Consider the following 19,501-nt stretch of genomic DNA (forward strand, 5'->3'; position numbering starts at 1 on the left):
AAGGTATGCTCCAAGAGATTATTCCAATAGAAAACATCCAATCGCAAGTTAATAAAATTGTTCCAATAAAATAAGGTGGGCTAGCAGTTAAATGCCATGCACACGAAGATGTAATTAAAATCAATCAGCTGCTCAACAATTCAGAAAAGGCAAAACAACTAATTATCACCAGGATTCCTAAAAAGAGAACACCGAAATGTACAGTGCACCTATTGCCATCGCATATTACGGCTGAGGAAGTTCGAAATAGCATTGCCAGAGCAGCGGAATGTAACCCTCAAGACGTCACCCCGCTATTTAAACTGAACGACCGAAAGAACACTATAAAATGGATAATTGATTGCACGCCAACTGTCTTCCACAAATGCATCTCTCTTAGGACTGTTAACTTTGGATGGCGATACAACCTTATCACAGAATTCATAGGAGCACATCGCTGCACAAACTGTCAAGCATTCAGTCACCGTACAAAAGAATGTGAATACCACTCTCACTGCGCTTACTCTGGTGGAAAGCACAAAGAAGGAGACTGTAATGCTAATTCCCCAAATTGCATCAATTGCGAAATTAATAACCTACACTACGGAACAGGCTATAGCTGCAACCACTCAGCGTATGCCAACTCCTGCCCATCTTACAAAGAGGAAACAACCAGAATTAGATCTAGAACACGATATCAGGAGTAGTTCGATTACATTTTCATAATATTCATCATGTACCAGCATCCAATTTCATTAATCAAGTCCACTACCTCTCCGAGCTTCAAAGCACTACAAATAAATCTTCAGAGGTCGAAAACTGCCACCGATACACTAGTACATTACGTCTCCGAGAACTACTATGATGTCATCTTTGCACAGGAGCCCTATTGCAACAAGGGAGCCCCAAGAAATATTCCAACTACATGGAATATCTTCTCACAACATAACCCAGTACCTGACAAACCCCCAAGAGCAGTTATCTTTGTCATCAATAAATCATGGTCTCCTCTTGTGATCAAAGATCACAGAGACATTGTTACCATTGCTATACAACTGCAGGCACGCAGCTCCTCCTAACAAGCGCTTATGCATCTCCAGCGGAGGAACTAGACATCACACTGCAAGAAATCAACCACAATCTACAAAGCATGCAAGTCCCCCAAGTCATCTGTGGCGACTTCAATGCTCAGAGCCGTCTATGGGGTTACCACTTCACATCGCCACGTGGCTTACAGATGGAAGACCTAATACACTCTCAGAATTTAATACTCCACAACAACTCCGATGACTCACCTACTTTTAAAACAATTAACGGTAAAGGTTGGCCAGACCTTCTACTTACAACCCACCATCTGATCCATAACATCACCAATAGAAAAATCAGTGACGACCACTCCAATTCTGATCATCATTACATCACCTTCGAAGTCAACATGCAAATTGACCAAATCCATACAATGCGCTTCAAAATCAATCAACAAACGGAGAAGAAATTCACCAAATCTCTAAGAAGGATCGCCAACAACATTCTGCAAGAACTCACCACATGCAACTCCAAAGATGAAATCAATGCAAGCGCAGAAAACACCACGCGACAAATCCAAGAACTTTGTTAAAATACACTAAAAATAAAAAAAAGCCAACCAGTCTACAAGAGCCAATTGGTGGACAAAAGAACATGATAATTACAGCTAAATTACAGTCATGGAGCAAATACTGCACTACCAATCAAGACACCTATGGCACCCTCTATAAAATGGCCACATCAAAAATATTTAGACCTACGCAAATACATGCCACCCATCAAATCCAACAAAATAACAATGCAGATACCACGCTGGACACCCTCAATGCAATAATGGATGAAGTCTTCCTTAAAGATGACAGCAATCAAGACACCCCTGAATAAGCACAAATGAGAGCTAACGACAATCTCCCCTCCACCCCTGACGACATCCCATTTACTAAACATGAAATCCTTAAATAATAAGAAAGCCCCTGGCCTTGATAGCATACCGAACAAAATTCTAAAAATCATATGCAGGGAAACTCCAGATCTTCTACTCACCCTCTACAACAAGTGCCTGGAATACAAATGTTTTCCAGACTGCTTTAAGATCGGTCAAATAGTCTTCTTTTCCAAGAATAGAAACCCAGAGGATCCGTGCTCATACCGTCCGATCAACCTACTACCAGCAATGGGCAAATTACTAGAGCGACTGACAATTACAAGAGTCAAGTATCACCTCTATAAAAATAACAAAATCAGCAAGTATCAGTTCGGATTCAAACCTCATAGATCCACTACTCACGCAATTGACTCTGAACTCTCAGAGATCTCAAAGAATAAACAACACCAAATGTATTCTGCACTTCTATGCCTGGACCTCCAAAATGCTTTCGACTCTCTCTGGTGGCCAGCCATAAAACAGGCCCTCAGAGAGATTGACTGTCCCAAAAATCTTTACCAATTAATAACTTCTTACCTCGACAATAGGAAAAGCATCGTCATTTACAACTCAACCATCTACAGAAATCAATCCAGAGGATGCCCACAAGGATCATGTATGAGTGCGGACCTCTGGAATGTCACCTTCAATCACATTATTGACCACACCTGGCCGGAGCACACCAAAATTGTGGTCTATGCCGATGATGTTGCTTTTATCGTCAAAGGCTCCACCCGAGACCATCTCCAAGAAAATTGCAACGTTACGCTTGACATCTTCAACCAGCTGTGCCACAGGATTAAACTGCAAATCTCTAACTCTAAAAGCCAAGCCCCGATTATTCACAAGCTTGGACGCTCCATCACCAGATACCCAATTCTGAAAATAGGCAACAGCAAAATCAAATGTGTTAAGTCCATTAAATACCTTGGCTTAATTATCGACCATAAGCTCAACTGGATCGAACATCTTCAACAGAAGAAACTCACCACCGCCAAAATTGCTCAATCCCTAAAGACTATGAGAGGTTACTCCTGGGGCCTCAACAGCAAAATCATGAAAATATTACTCAAAACTGTAATCAACAAAATCATCACCTATGCAGCAGCAATATGGGCATTTCCAATGACAGAGCGCAAAAGAAGATTATTAAATTCAATTCAGCGACCATTTCTACTCAACATAACAAGAGCATATGTCACAACTTCAACAAACGGCCTTGACTACTCGCCGGAGTTATTCCCCTGCCAATAGAAACTCAAGTAGAAGCAATCTCGACAATAGTATTACAGCTAAGAAAACCAGCAAAATTCGCAGATACCATGTTCCACCCTGATGAATATGAAGAAAAACCCCAAAAATACCAGACACATCCAGCCTTCAAACTCCATAACCTCCACTGCAACTTCAACTAACTTCCTCCTAACACCAATATAACAGCTTTCACAGATGGATCCAAAATTGACAATAAAGTGGGCTGTGCAGCAACAATCTGCATCAACACCAGTACACCTCAATCAGCCCCAGCATCAGTTCACTCGGAATGGCAGGGGCACCTGAGATCAAATAACAGTGTCTACCAGGCCGAATTAACCGCTATTCGCCTCGCCATCAACCACCTGCTACGAGACCCAACAGACACCATTCATATCGTGACAGACAGTCAGTCATCTATACAAGCTATTCAAAGCTTCTACACCAACTCACCAATAGCACAGGACATCCAGAAGACCATAAGGACAAGTAATAAGCAGTTCATTCTCTCATGGAACAGAATCCATAATAATTGCGAAGGCAATGAGAGGGCGGACTTCCTTGCAAAACAGGCAGCACTTCAAGTCGGTGACGGTATAAACATCCCCTGGCCACAATCGGCATTAAAATCAAAGCTCAAACAACTTGCAACTGAGACATGGCAGCAAGACTGGGAAAATGGTACAACAGGACGACGTACTTGCAGCTTTATACCGAAGATAGACGATACACGCACAGTATCCAATTATTTCTTGACACAATATATCTCAGGTCACGGCCCTTTCCCTACATATTTCTTGGAAAGAAATTTTACTTCTACTGATTTCTGCGTATGTGGAGAAAGAGGCGACCCTGACCATTATGTCTTTCATTGCCCACTAACCGCCAACCTACACGTCAAACATCCTACTCAAGTGGGAATGGAATTTAAAAGATTCCTAATCAACCATCAACACACATACAAAAACATTAAACTAATCATAGACAAGCTACAACAACAAGGTAGAGAACTATGCCACTCATAAATAACAAAACGGACGTAATGATGAATACTTAGCAATCGAAGTGCCACCACACAGCTGTCCAAAGAATCATGACTGTTTGCTCACTTCTACTGAAGAACGACATCTAATCTGCAGCTTCACCATTTAACTTTCGTTGGAAACAATCTAAGGTACTCATATGATTCAAATATGATATTCAACAGGGAGTGCTCCTATCCTAAGTCATCACTATTTATGTGAGTGATAATTATCAACTACCAGTGCCTTCAAACTACCAAAGCGCAGTACTTTGAACTTTACACTATTATCTGATGCCCATTATACAAAGTGCTCTCCATGCTGCTGCGCACAATTCTGTGCCCATTGAACTCTATGCATAATGAACTCTGTGCAAAGTAAACTCTGGAAAATGATACCACCAACACAAAAATAACATAGCATTATAACTCACATCACATCCATCTTCCCATATGCTAAGGCGTTCCTCCAAGCACACCAACAAATGTCAAACTGCAACACCTAATTAATTGTAACATGTTATCTCCATATTGATTCCTCTTTACCAATATATCTCTACCTCGATTACCTGTACCCCAGTTTATCTTTATAATTGTTCTTCCTATGCAAATAACTTTTTACTTTAATGTAATTTATTATGTCAACTGCGAAATGTAATGACTTGTAATCTTTTGTCTTAATAAATGCCAGAAAAGGTTAGTGCAGTGGGGCAATACCATTTTTGTCTATGATGATGTCGTGGTGCCCCCTGCACTTTTTCCTGTCCTGTCCTGGTTATATCGTCTAGACGAACAGTGACTTGATCCCTTGGCTCCTGGACATGAGCAGCTCTGATTGGGTGGCGGTCTCTACGAGTTGCTTGCTGGGCTGCCTCGAATTTCATGGCGTACACTAGAGCGCTTTTTAAATCTTTTACATCCGCCATTCGTAGAGCTTTCTGTATTTCAGTATTCCGGATGCCGTCGATAAAGTATTGCAAGGACAGAATTTCCCTTGTTTCTGTCGGGCATTCCGAAAAGGCGAGATGGGACAGCCTTTCAACATCCGTGGCGAGCTCCTGGAGTGTTTCGGTAGGCTTCTGTTGGCGAGATTTTAATTGGAGCCTGCTGTAGTCTTTTAAACACTTCTGCCCAAAGCGCAGCTCCAAGGCGGTGTACAGAGCTTCGAAATCTAACCTTTTGTTATCGGGAAGAGTCTGAAGGATATCCGCTGCGTCTGCTCTTAAAGAAGCGGCGAGATGACAGGCTTTAGCTTGGGAATCCCATCCATTCGCATCCGAAACGATAGAAAATTGTGTTTTATATACTTGCCAGGATGTCTTCCCATCATATGTGGATAGCTTCAGAAACGGACGAGCAAGCATCGGTAAGAAGTTAAAACCCTCAGAATTGCTTCCTTCTGTCGCTATGCTCTTCTTTAAAGTGTCAACTTCTTTGGCAACAGCAGCAGAAACCCTTTCCTCAATTTGTTGTTGGACGTCAGAAACTCTTTGTTCAATTTGTTGCTCTACCGCAGAAACTCTTTCTTGAATTTCTCCGACATTGTCTTCAACTGTATCTATTTTTCCTTCCATAGCTTCGAATTTGTTTTCTATTATGCAAGTAATTTCTGTCTTCAATTCCTCTTGTCTCGCTTTCATTTCTTCCTTAACAGATTCCTGGCCCAATTTCATCTGTTCCCGTGTCGCTTTCATTTCTTCCTTAACGGATTTCTGGCCTAATTTTATTTCTTCTTTAACGGATTCCTGGCCCAATTTCATTTCTTCCTTAACGGAGTTGACGGCCCCTTCCATCTTTTCTTGGAAAGCAGTAAATGCAGTCATCATTTGCCTGAATTGTTCTTCCATCGCTCTTGTAATTGGCATTCAAAATCCCACTCCTGACACCAAAAATTGTTGCGTGCGTACGGGTTCCTTATGAAATGAATGCACAAGTCCGATGAAAAATGAACAAAAATTTATTATTATCACAACATAAATGCTTAAATTTTCTCAAATTATCATGCAGTATTACAATATCTCACAGTAGTTATCTTTTAACTACTCAAATGTCCAATAGAACATAATTCAAAACAGCTAAAGAAAGCTAATCCGCGAATTCGCTACAATCAACAAGAGCAGTTTTCTAAACAACAATAAATTAAGCAACTACTACAAACTGAGATGTTTTCCTCCTTTTATAAGATTTTAAAATCACGCGATAGAATTTTCCAGTACTTTCTCGAAATCAAAAAGAGATATTTATTTATTTAATGCACGCGCTCTTGTAATTTCAATTTTCCGGCTTAGCTTTCTTTTAATATTCGTCAATTGAACTAATATTAGCTTTTTAAATACCAAATTCGTAACAATATTTACGTCAGGAAATAAATAAATAAATAAATAAACATTCTTAATTTATACATTTTCTTCGCCATTTAGTACAAAATTAGGAACCGTTTCGAATGAATTAAAAATGAAGTTAATAGATTTAGTAAACAGCACCACATTTGAGAAATAAATCTCAGAACGTGAACATCGAAAGAAGTTCTATTTGCACGATTCGTCAGACATGCTTTTTTGGAAGTACTTACGTCAGCAAATAGTTATTTTTCACAATGAAGATAATTAAAAATGGCACCCGATCGAAGCTAAACATCGTAAGATTTGAAAGCTGCATGAGAGTTTTTGTGTCGTCCATACCTGCAAAAACAGACCAAAGATTGGTTTTTTTTGTTCATTTTGTTAATAAAGTGGTAATTTGTGTTTATTATATAATATTGATATTGGAATAAATTTCTTATATTCGTCCTGCATAAAATTTTTAAATTTGCAGTTGGCCCATTGAAAAAAAAAAAAAAAAAAAAAAAAAAAAAAAAAAAAAAAGATTGCTCACCTCTGCTTTAAACCATCTTCCTTCTTGAAAAGCGAACTCTACATAACAGTTCTTACATTATCATTACATTCAGTTTGCGCAACTCAGGCCAGAAATTTCAGAGTTTTATTAATGAAATTTTGTTCGTATTTGTTTTCTTTGCACCCTTTTTTGCTTCCTTGTACGAAGTTAAAAGGGAGTATTATAATCGTGAAATGTTTCAGGCAGTATATTTCAATGAAAATATCCATTTTGATCGCTATCGAATGCAATTTAACGATGTTTTTGCGTGACATCTGTACGTGAGGACAGAATAAGACTCTTTTCCTCCAAAAAATTATAAAACTGCTTTAAAATGAATTCTGAAGAAAATTTTCGTGGCGTCTGTATATACGTATGTACATATCTCGCATAACTCAAAAACGAGTAGCCTCAGCGCGTTGAAATTTTGTATATAGGGACTGCTATAACATGTAGACGTGCACTTCGTATTTTGGTTGCAATCGGCCGCACCAAACGTATATATCCACTCTGTTACCCGGCTCAGGGATCTTAGTTTCTTTACTCTTATGCGTTTGTAAATTGTGCAATGTTTGCTTTAAAAAAGATTGAATTATGTTGTTCTTATCTTTCGGTCAAGGTTTTTATGCCTTTAGGAAATCTTCAAGCAATATTTGTACAATTATCAACAATTTAAAAGCTGTTTAAGTGCGGTTAAGCCTAATTTTTAAATAACATGGCGGACATAGTTGTTTACAGAATAAAAAGCAGAATCCACAGAAACAGCAGAATAGTAGACTGGTTGCCAATCTAGAGAGACTAAGCTTCGCAACAACAAAGATAACGCCTTCATTTATTACTGCGAATTAAATCATGCTTAATCCATTTTGGAATTTTTTCGAGAAAATAACGCAATTTTTAATATAGATATTTTGTGTTTTTATGTATTTTTGGCTTGTCGCGAAGCCAGAACTTAATTGAATGTGAAATACTGAATCGTCTGTGAATAACTGTTTTTTTGTTTTTTGTTTGCTTAATTTCTTTTATACATCGTTTTAGATTTATTATAGTATTTGAATAGAATATGTGGCAACGGTTAGATAATTCTTCAAATGATATATACATTTTGTGCATTCTGAGGTATAATATGAACGAAATATAACGCTTTTAAGTAAATCTAGCGCCAGAGTGTCGCTATAGTAAACAAATATAGTGAATTTTAAAGAGTGCATTTATTCTATTGGAGTTTATGCGCTATCGACGAAGTAGATTTGATTCATTCCAATAAGTTTCTAAATGAAATGCAAGAAAAATTGCGTATAATTTAATATTCCCTACAAGGAAGTCATGTGGTGTACACATCAGATCTTGTGCATAGCATCTGTTGATGAGAAAAACATGCAGGCCCTCTCCGTGCACACTAAAAACAAATTTTTATGACTTGAATGACTTAAATCTTGGATCTCTTTTTCTTTCTCTTAATTCTCATTAGGATGCAAATGAATTAAAGAGTATTTAAGGCGATGATATTGAATGTTTTTAGATACAGAACTTTAAGGCAGCGACGCTTGTAGGTCTAATTTAGCCCAGCTCCGCTAGTTAATACTTCGGCATTAACCATTTCCTAGACGGCATGAAATTGAAACTTGAGTCAGCTTATTTAGGAAAAATTCGTGTAGTTTCCGATTACGATACTTTTAATATGCAAATTCATCTTTTAAGTTATTTTACTACCCACAAGTGGTGGTGATGATTGTACGCACAAATGGTGCGTTTTGTTTAACTCCAAGTTTAATAAAAACATTTGCTTAGAACTCAAGAACAGGACTTTGATGTATTTACGTAGACGGAGCGATAACTTTCCTATAAGTTTAATAGGGTCTGAAAGATTTTTGAGTTACTATGATACCGTTAAAACCTACAGCTAGTTAACTAGTTATAGGGGCTTAACTGTGTAATATTAATTCAAACCCCTTCAGACTCTTATCACTTGCTCTATGTAAATACAGAAGCCTTGTGAAAATCTTTTTATTAAACAGAGAGAGCCACTTGTGCATACAATTACCTCCGCTACAGCTCCATGCTGCTGTAAACTGTCTCCTCCAGTCTTACCTGATGAAGAAAAGTAGGTAAATTTTGTCAAAGGCATTAGGTTTCTGTACCGCGTGAAGAGTTGTATCATTTTGTGATTAGATTTTCTACCTAAACACCTGAAATTTTGCTTTTCGATTGGCGGGCACTTTAGCCGATTAAGGCTGGGCACTTTATTATGGAAGCACCTAATAGGTGGATCATCGTTACCTGGTATGAAGCGACGTACAACTACACCCATGCCTTTTCGGGGATTCGAACACTTCGGTACCTGAGTAGGCTCTCCTAACCACTATACCCTCTGAGCGGCAGAAACCTCAAAACAATTTTCAATATTCAGTCTTTACTTTCACAAGAACTACAAGCTTGCACGTTACTTCTATAATATTATGTTTGCAACATGCTTCTCAATGAAGTTTCCAAATCGGAGGTCGTAGATTTAAAAAATTCACTGCTCTTCTTTTTTGAAAAATTCAGTATTTCTCCAATTTTCCTAAGATTTGTTTTTAACAAGCTATTTTTGTAATTTGAAAGACAAATTGTAAATTCTGATGTGGACACCACATGACTTCCTTGTATGGCTCATTAAATTATACTCCTTTTTTGCAGCACTTCATTGAAACTTATTTCCTCGAATTTCATTAGAGATATATTTCTAATTCAGTTAATTCAGTCCTCCCTTCGAAGCAAAAATACGCAAAATCTCAAAACATCTTCATTAAAAATTGTAAAATAAACAAAAAACACCAAACACAATTAAAACAGTTAAAAACAATTTTTATAATTAAAATTAGGGTGCTACTTTGGTAGACGGTTGCACGGATTTTGGCGATTTTTTGGCGATATTCTTTTGGCAAGTAATACAACTTATGGTAAACCCACTGCGAGATAAGTTATTTATGGTAACCGATACTTTGTTGTCATTTTATTTAAAAAATAATGTGTTTTATTGTGCATAAATTCCGTGTTTTAAATATTATTTATGGCTTCTAAATATTAAAAATCAATTTAATTTTGCATTTTTATTTGAAATAAAATTTTTTTTGTTTATCATATTCTATGAAATTTTATGTTGTGGATGATGTAATCAATGACGTCACCTTGCTTTAAAAGTAATTGGTTTTAATATGTATAAATTTAATCTAATGTTTTAAACATATTTATGGCTATTAAATATTAAAATACAATTTAATTTTTAATTTTTTTAAAAATGATTTTATTATGTATGAATTTTTAAACAAATTTAATTCTAGGCGTGATGTAATAAGCTTTCTGATTGGTTATAGTATATTTGTGCATTAACGAGCTGTAATCAGCTCCCTGATTGGTTACTGAAAATTTGTGCATTTCCGGGCCATTTTAAAATTTAATTCATTTCTTGGAATTCCTTCAAAGATGTCTTTCTCTAAGATGAATGTTGTTATTGGTAAGTACCAAGAATTATTGGTATCGGAATCAAAAAATTGTCCTTTGAGACCTTATTTTGGCCAGCCTGGCTTTCCTAATCAAAGATTTGTTTACAAATTGTTACAAGGGTCAGAGGAAATTTGTTTTAAGTTTTTAGAAGAAACCTCGCTAATTGCTTCTTCAATGAAGTGCGAGAAAAGTGGATCACAGATGAAGATGGTTTAAAGAGCCGATTCCGAGGATGGCCGTATATGGTATTGTGGTAACGGTGGAAGAAATAATCGCTGTAACGGTAAAAAAAGTATTAGACATTCCTCCTTTTTTACCGGCAGTAAACTTCCAATTGCTGTCATTTTAGCTCTAGTGTACGAAATATTCATGGGTTCTTCGTACGATAGAATTCAATGTGAGCTCGGTATTTTTTCAGAAGCTGTAGCCGACTGGAGCAGTTATGTAACCGACGTTTTAATTAATTTTGTAGAAACTAAAACGGAGAAGATCGGAGGGCCAGGGAAAATCGTGGAGATTGATGAGTCTGAAATCGGAAAACGAAAGTTTAACAAGGGTCGATTCGTTGAAGGGCAGTGGGTTTTTGGGGGAATAGAGCGCGAATCAGGTCGCTGTTTTTTAGTTGCTGTGCCAGACAGAACAGCGGATACTCTTCTCGCTTTAATTAAGGATTGGATCGAACCGGGAACCCAGATTATTTCGGACTGCTGGAAAGCTTATGACCGTTTGAGCGAAGAAGGTTTTAATCACTTGCAAGTTAACCATTCGCTCCATTTCGTAGATCCTGAAACCGGAGCTCATACTAACACAGTTGAAAGACAATGGCGTGATTTCAAAAATTCTTTGCCGGTTTACAATCGTCGAGGAGATTTTGAAGGATACCTAGCCTGGTATTTGTTTAGGAAAATTTGCTCTGCATTGAATGAGCATCCATATGTTAAATTTCATGAAATTATTAGAGACATAGACTGGGAAGATTGGCATGTACTTCAGGGAGGGGCGGTTAAAGGATCTTCGAAATCTTAAAAACAATACCTATTATTGGATTTTTTTTCAAATTTTTTTGTTATTTTTCATCTTCATGATCCATTAATTTGGTTCTAAATTGCTTTATCTATTTATAATTTTTTTTTTTAATTTTTTTTATTCCTGCCCTTGATATTACATTTTTCAAATTTTTTTCATTGATATCTAAATTATGATTCCGATTTTTTTTTGTGATACTTATCAATAAACAACAGATTAAAGATTCAAGAAAAATGTAAGTACATATTTTTCTTTTATTTTATAATTGTATACTTCAATTTTTGTTAAAAAATTCATACACTATTTTTAAAAATTGCTGAGATAATTATTGTCACATATGTTTTAATGTTAATTATATTCTATACATTTATATTTTTATATAAGGTATTTTAAAGTATTTGAATTTAATAATATTCTAATTCTTTTAAATGTTGGATGATGGTTTTTAATTCGATATTCAATTTCAGTAATAATTTAATCTAATTAAACGTTGGCACAATGTTTTTATAGCGGTGTTTTTATTCTCTTCTTTGCTATATGAAAGTAATAACCAAACCAAAACCGAAAGTAATAACCTTACTTTAGTATTTTATACTCATAGTAAATGTATTTATTTACACTTGCCTGCCATCTTAAAAAACGGCATTTTCAACAAAAAATTAATCCATTACTTCTAACGATATTTATTTTTTTTAAAGTTTCGAATACTTTACTATGCATGAAAACAGCGTTTTTCAAGATGGCTGACGTTTGTAAAAATCGCGCCAACAAATGCGCCAACGTAAATCGCCAAAAATCCGTGCAACCGTCTAACAAAGTAGCACCAAAATTAGATTAAAATTAGAGCTTTTATGCAAAAACAAGCAATTGTTTGTTTTTAGTCTCACACACACACACAAAAAAAAAAAAAAAAAAAAAAAAAAAAAAAAAAAAAAAAACGCTGAAAGGGCAGAAACTCACTAAATTCACTATTCTGCCGAGTTTCAAATGTAAACAAATGGCGGTCTTAGTTAGGCTTAACTCGCCCATTAAACTTTTAAATTGTTGATAATTCTACAACTATTTCATGTCGATTAACTGCAGGCATAAAATACTTACCTAGAACATCATTACTTTGAAAGGAAGAAATGCACAATTTACCAACATATAAGAATAAAAAACTAAGCTCACCGAGCCAGGTAACAGAGTGAAAATATATATATGTAATGATTTAAATGTGTGGGAGGAATCCGGGTACTTCAAAAGCTGGCAGTCGTGAGGAAGAAGTTGATACGAAACCCGGTTCAGCCAGTTAACATCTTTATTTTAAGCACACTAGAATAATTCCTCGTAGACAACATACTCTTTAATCATAACAATTACTATAACTTCTTACATACACAGGGTTAAAGGGGGCGTCATTATTTTAGACAGACAAGCAGAGCATAGTTAACACGGTAGCAATGGCGGAAGCTAAGGAAAGGAATGAAGAATGACGTAGTTTATTGTGCCAAGCGTATTTATGCTAAGTCTGATGTAATTGTAGAGACAAACTTGGTTGGTTAATTTGAAGTTGTTACATAACATAGAAGGATCTCGAATTTGGGAGAACAAATGAAATTAGGGGGAGAGCACCCAATCTAGAATCGTTAATTTTGAGGTCGCCAATTATTTTTAAAGCAGCTATCGTATTTTCTTGTATCTTACACATACACACACACACACACATATATATATATATATATATATTTGTATGCGATTGGTGCAGCCTATTACAATGGAAAAGAGAAGTACAAAACTACATGTTATAATAGTCCCACATAAAAAATTTCAGCGTTCTGCGGTTACTCGTTCTTGAGTTATGCGAAACACATACATACCTATATACGTACGTACAAACGTCAAAAAAAATCTCTTCTGAATCTATTTTAAATCCATATCTCAATCCTCTTTGGCAAAAACAGTCGTTTATTCTGTCCGTACATACAGATGTTACAAAAAAAATCTTTTAGATGGTTTCGAGAGCGGTTGGAATGGATATTTTCGCTGAAATATGATACCTCAAATTTTTCGCGATTACAATACTTTCTTTATTTCGTACACGGAAGTAAAACTTGTTAATGTTTTGCGCATGAGAAAAAAAATATAGATATGTAACCATATTTTATAAGAGTACTAATTTGATGAAGAAAAATAACGGTATCCACAGTATGTTGCCACAAAATTTTAAGAAAATTTCATGATAGAATTCTGCAAGCAATTTTGTGTATGAAATGTATTTTTGGAGTAAAAATTAATAAAAACAATTAAGTGTTTGGTAATCGGCATTGTACGAAAATTGCATGTGATGGGGAAAATATTTGCACTCAAATTAAAAATCATATGCTAGCAGAAGAAGGATTAAAAGTTTTTCTTTAACATTTGGCAATACTATATTTGCTTAGAATTCAGTATTAGATAAGTTATAATTAAACTAAACCGCTTTTTCTTTTTTCGGACTAGCTTTGTAAACTCATGGATTGCTTTATACGCATGTTTCTGAAGCACTACATGAAAGTTTATTACTTGCTGTTTGTTCAAAGACAACATAAATCTTCCACACTACGTACGGAAAGGTAAATTTATCAACAAAATTTTCTGAGAATGGTAAGGCTGTATTATTTAGCTGTCATTCAGAGGCAGCCTTTGAAAAGTGTAATATTATGCAATGCCAGTGATCTTAAAGGGTTCAACTTCTTTCAAAAAGGCAGCGTGAAAGAATTCATGCGCTTTTGCAGCACTACATTGGTTGGAAGAATAGAGTTGGAGACAAAAGTAAGCGTCAAAGAACAAACTTATATGTGTCACGCATTCGTAAGAAAAGATGGCTTGGCAGCTGCTGCTGTAACTGACGACGAATATCCAGCCAAAGTAGCTCATATTTGTCTAAGTCAACTGTTGGAAGACTTTTCATTCAAGATACTACCCAAGACTTGGAACACTAATGAAGCTGTGCGCTATCCAGAAATTAAGGAGTTGCTTGAGAAGTTTGAGGATCCTAAAAGTACAGATGTATTAGGAGTAATACAAGCGGAACTCGAAGAAACCAAAGTTATTCTTCACCAAACAATGGAAACCATTCTTCAGAGAGGTGAGAAGTTAGATGATTTAGTCATTAAAGCTGACGATTTAAGTATACAAGCGAAAACTTTTTATAAAACTGCTAAGAAAACTAACGCCTGTTGTTCAGCACTTTGACATTATGCGCTGATATAATCAATTGAGTTAATTTGGAAAAATTGCATTTAAAAAATTTTTACTCAGAAAAATAAAAAAAATTCATTCATTCTGCCGGTGTTTTAGTTTACATACCTACCCTGAAATCATGCTAAATAATGAAGTTGGAATTTATAACAAACTGTGTATTATAAAATAGCAATAAACAAAATGTAAAGATTTTATAAAGAAAATGTAACATTGAAGAATACATTACTTATGTAGGAGTATAGATCGAAGGGAAGCAGATGCCACAGATGCACTGGGTCAACGAAAAGTTACCCCTAAAAAGTCTGGTGGGAAAACCTCGTCTCCGCAGGCTTTTCAGCTTAAAGTGCGAAGTGAAAACAAAAATCTTAAAAAAATATAACTGTTAAAACATGTGCTACTTAACATGTACTATTAAACATGTACTACTTAACCGTTTCAAAGCCAAAGAAAAAAAAAGTTAAAAAAATTAGTAAAAATGTAAATAAAAATTCTTTTTTGACAACAACAACAAAAAAAAAAAAAAAAAAAAAAAAAAAAAAAAAAAGAAGAAGAAAAATAATCTAACAAAAATCTACAGAAATGTTTAAATTGGTTAAACGGTTTGTCATACGAAAAAATCTCGACAAACTTGCAGGGTTACCATGCCAGACAAATAATCGCCAAATTTGGTGGGTAATATCAAATTTTAAAATATACTTCATCTATACCGATTGTATACATTAAAATACTACCAAAGTATACATTAAAACATTCTTTTAGCTCGCATTAAAGATACTCGTCTAACCTTTCATGGCATTTACGATCACGTTTTTAAAAACACTCATTGTACGGAAATCTGTCTTTTTTAATATAGTAATTGCTATTGTTTTTAATGATCTGCCCAGGTGTACGACATCCCGGACCTATCTTATGGATAGTAACAACAGGTATCGAAAGTGCCTTGGATACCTATGGTGGCAGAAAGACAGAGTCCGAAGAACACCATTTTTTCCCTTCACCAATTAAACAAACGTTTTGTTGATTTTAATTGGTCCCATGTTGAGAAGATCCCAAGCATTCAAGTCTCAACGGGATTTAAACCCTAGCTCAGTGATGTGGCAGCTGATTTTCTAACCATCGAACCGCTTGGAGTAGGATTAAACTTAGTAATTGTTAAGAATTCAAGCTAATATTTCAAACTGATCAATTTATACAGTAGCTAGTGACTTCTTGAAATTATGCTGTATGTATTTTAGTTTATTTCATTTCAAATTGAAAACAGATGTTACTTATGAAAAAAAATCCTTTGTTAGTAAATAAAAACTGTTTTTATTTGTTTTTGCAAAAGCATAATATAATTTGGGAGTCCCAGTATTCGATGTTTGTCGAAAAATTCTTTAGTCTACAAGATGTAGGGCAAGAGTCCCCAACCTTTTTGTCCCTAAGAGCACATTCTAAAATATCTATTAGACAGTAGGTACCATTTACTTTTTTGAAGGTGAATTTGTATTTGGATATAGTTAATAATACATGCACAGAGAAAAAGAGATCGGTCGCATTTCGCTTTTTGCTGTGTGTTGGACGCAATTCCTATTTCATTAAAAATGAGAAAACTTTCACATAGAATTTTATTGAAAACTAAAACATTTTTATTGTGATCGCACAGGGGCGGGCACATGGTGCCTGCGGGCATAGGGTTGGGAACGCTTGAAAATTTGCTGGATGTTAACATATGATTCACATAGATTCAGGAATATAATTGGCTATCGAAAATTTAGCGTCATAAAAATGGGTTTGATATAAAATATTTCGAAAACTCAAGAAGATTAAGGTATTAGGAATTTACATATGAATCATAATCTACTCCAGCATCGAGCCTTAATAATAATAAATTAAAATCATCTCTTATGAATTTTGAACTATAGTTTTCTCACAATATTTTTTTTACTTGAAGTATCATCATACATTGTCACAATTTTTATTCTTAAACAAGCAAAAGTAAGTCTGCTAAACATTATACAAGACAAGAAATTGTTGTTAAAATCGCTGATTTTTGAGCGGATATTATGCCAATAAAAACAAACAAAAGAAAAAGCGTCCACAAAAATAAAACAAAATAAAACATTTATTTTTAAGTTGTGATAAGTATACAAAAATAATGGATGGAAGTGACACATAGTGAGAGTTCAGTTTTGTTCTGTCGATGTTTTCATTAAATATACAAGTTTAATCTGTCTGAGCGCTGTTTCACACATTGAATAAAATACTTTCCTCAAATAAAAGAAAGAAACTGTAAGAAAATTTTTATATCACTGTATTTCTACGAATGAAGTTTTCAACAGTTTTCATGATCATGAAATGAAGTAATAAGATCGAATATATCTACACAACCTTTTTGAAGAAATTATACTCGTACTTTTAATCTCTCTGTTATATTACAAAAATGCAAATAATTAATGAAAGCCTTTCGAAAAGTGTAGCTAATTCGAGATTCATCACAATTAGAAGAAAATGAGAAATTAAATGCAGTTATAGAAAAATAATTTGTTTGTCTTGCAACATGATTATCAGTCCTAGTTACTGAGATCCTTCTAGCCTTTGTTCAACATTTTTCGCAGATCACTACCAAACATTTCAATGTATCTAATATACATTAAAAATTATCCTTTAAAAAGCAACTACCTAACTATTAATCAATAGTCCTGGATTTTATGCATGCTTCTTTTAGAAATGAATTGTAGGAATTAAGTAACTTCAAATATCGTTGCAGCTACAGGAAAAAGGAATAGCATACCTAATATAACATCTGGCAAACATGTAACCTGAATCCAATTATATAGTATTGAATAATTCAAGGAAGTTATTGCTGTCTGACTTCTCAGTCTGAAATTTAATATAAGGCTCATATCACTATGAAATAATTTTCAGAATGAGTTGGTTTGCTAAACATTCCTACAAACGGTAAGTTTTTGCTATTTTTATGATAAACTAAAAACACAGAATTAAAAACGTACACAAAATCTCTGCACTGAAAGATGCAGCGTGCTTTCTCTTCCACACAAACGTATAACTACGAAGATTGAACCAGTGACAGTTCATAATTTTTCATCAGTAACAGAGCTTGGCAATTTACTTTGTGAATAAATCACAAACCAGGAAAGGCGTTGAAAGCTGCGTCTGCTAGCATGTAAGTAGCTTTGCACACTTCAGGATATGTCCATAGTGTTTTGAACACATACAATATAAAGTTAGGTTTTCCTAAAAAGTTTTATATATCACTATCATTTCTGGCACTCTTTACGATCTCCCTTCATGCATCTTCCTGTGTCAACGAGGTAGATCTGATTGGCTGGGCAGCTCAAGACACGCCCTTTTAAACCTTGGCCTAAGTTTCTAGAAACTGGAGCACAGGCTATGAACTTGCTACAGTCGTTGGGATGTATAAAGACACCGCGTTTGAAGCATTCAACATCACTATCTGATCGTACTACCACAGGGGAACCATCTTTGGGAGGCGGGGGAGGTTGGCGCGATGTTGTTGGTGCAGCAGTGGTAGAAGCAATGGATCCTCTTCGGCTAGAACTTCGGGAAGCTGATGAAGTCACTAACCTGAAAAGATCAGAATATTGTAATTAATTTTCAATAAAGGCAATTTGTTTTCGAAATCTAACAGGCATCGAAAGGAAAAATAAAACATGTTCCGTGGAACACTGTTTTTGGAATTTTTCATAACACACATGCAGACAGCATAACGTACCGTAACTTAAAAAACATACAAAATTGATACAAATTAGCAAAAGAAACGCAATAAATGCCAAAGATCACATTAAATTAAAACAAATTTTTACGGTTATAATAAGCTGCACGCGTACAACACACGAGTTAATTTACGTCTGCAAATATTTCAATATTTTACACTTACATGCTTTGAGTATCATATTTCCTGATGAATCTTACTACCTTCATATTAATTATATCGTTTTCTAGGAGCATTTGGATAAAATCATATTTAATTTTGTTATTTTATTACGTTATCATTCAGCAAAATAGGGAAGCTATAAAGTAATTAAACCTGAAAATAGATAAATTTGAATAAAAGTTTTTATACACGTATTTCAATTTTTATAAAAGTATTTTTTCTAGCCGCAGTTTTTCTGGCTTTTCAGTTGATAGCATACAAGTACAGTGGGACCTCGAGATACGAGTTTAATTTGTTCCATAGCGAATTTCTCGTATCTAGAAACAAACGTCCCCACAGAAAATAATGGAAATCCATTTAATCCGTTCCGCACACCTAAAAATATCAACATAAAAATCAATTTTCTTAATGCACAACAATGGTAAATAATACCTGGTGTTTTTCAGAGAATTTCCACGTCCAGATTCTTAGCCTTAGCGCAAATGATATCTTCAGACACCGAATCGCCTTTTAACTGCTTTTAGTTAATCCACACCAACAACAGCTTCTCAACATTTTCTAGGAGTTTTAGACGGTTCTTAGATGTAACGGCGACTCCTTTGGCCACATCAAGTGTCTTAATTTCTTTCGTCTTCTTCAGAATAGTGTAGATCGTCGATGCTGAGCGGTAGTAAGTTTTCAACAATTTCGTCAGTCTTACACCATGCTTATGCTTATCTACGAGTCCTTTCTTATTTTAAACGGCCATGGCTTTTTTCTTTTCCTTTGCACTACTATCTGAGGCAAC

At 35.2% G+C, this 19,501-nt stretch overlaps 1 protein-coding gene and 1 pseudogene across 4 annotated transcripts in view; one reads left to right on the forward strand and one right to left on the reverse strand.

Annotated features, from left to right (window-relative positions):
• The first annotated feature begins 14,016 nt into the window (after positions 1-14,016).
• Positions 14,017-16,148, forward strand: LOC118190712 (synaptobrevin homolog YKT6 pseudogene; annotated as a pseudogene).
• A 754-nt stretch (positions 16,149-16,902) lies between these two features.
• The window catches only part of LOC118190717 (uncharacterized), a 156,802-nt gene continuing 154,203 nt past the window's right edge, over positions 16,903-19,501 (reverse strand). For all 4 annotated transcript variants that reach the window (XM_085819382.1, XM_085819383.1, XM_085819381.1 and 1 more), the window contains exon 18: positions 16,903-18,404. In XM_085819382.1, the coding sequence (XP_085675508.1) occupies positions 18,077-18,404 (328 nt within the window). In that variant the 3' untranslated portion in view covers positions 16,903-18,076. The remainder of the gene's footprint in view (positions 18,405-19,501) is intronic.

This window comes from Stegodyphus dumicola, chromosome 6 (assembly GCF_044657685.1).
Source record: "Stegodyphus dumicola isolate Sdum_Otavi_A_Nest chromosome 6, ASM4465768v1".
Taxonomy (NCBI): domain Eukaryota; kingdom Metazoa; phylum Arthropoda; class Arachnida; order Araneae; family Eresidae; genus Stegodyphus; species Stegodyphus dumicola.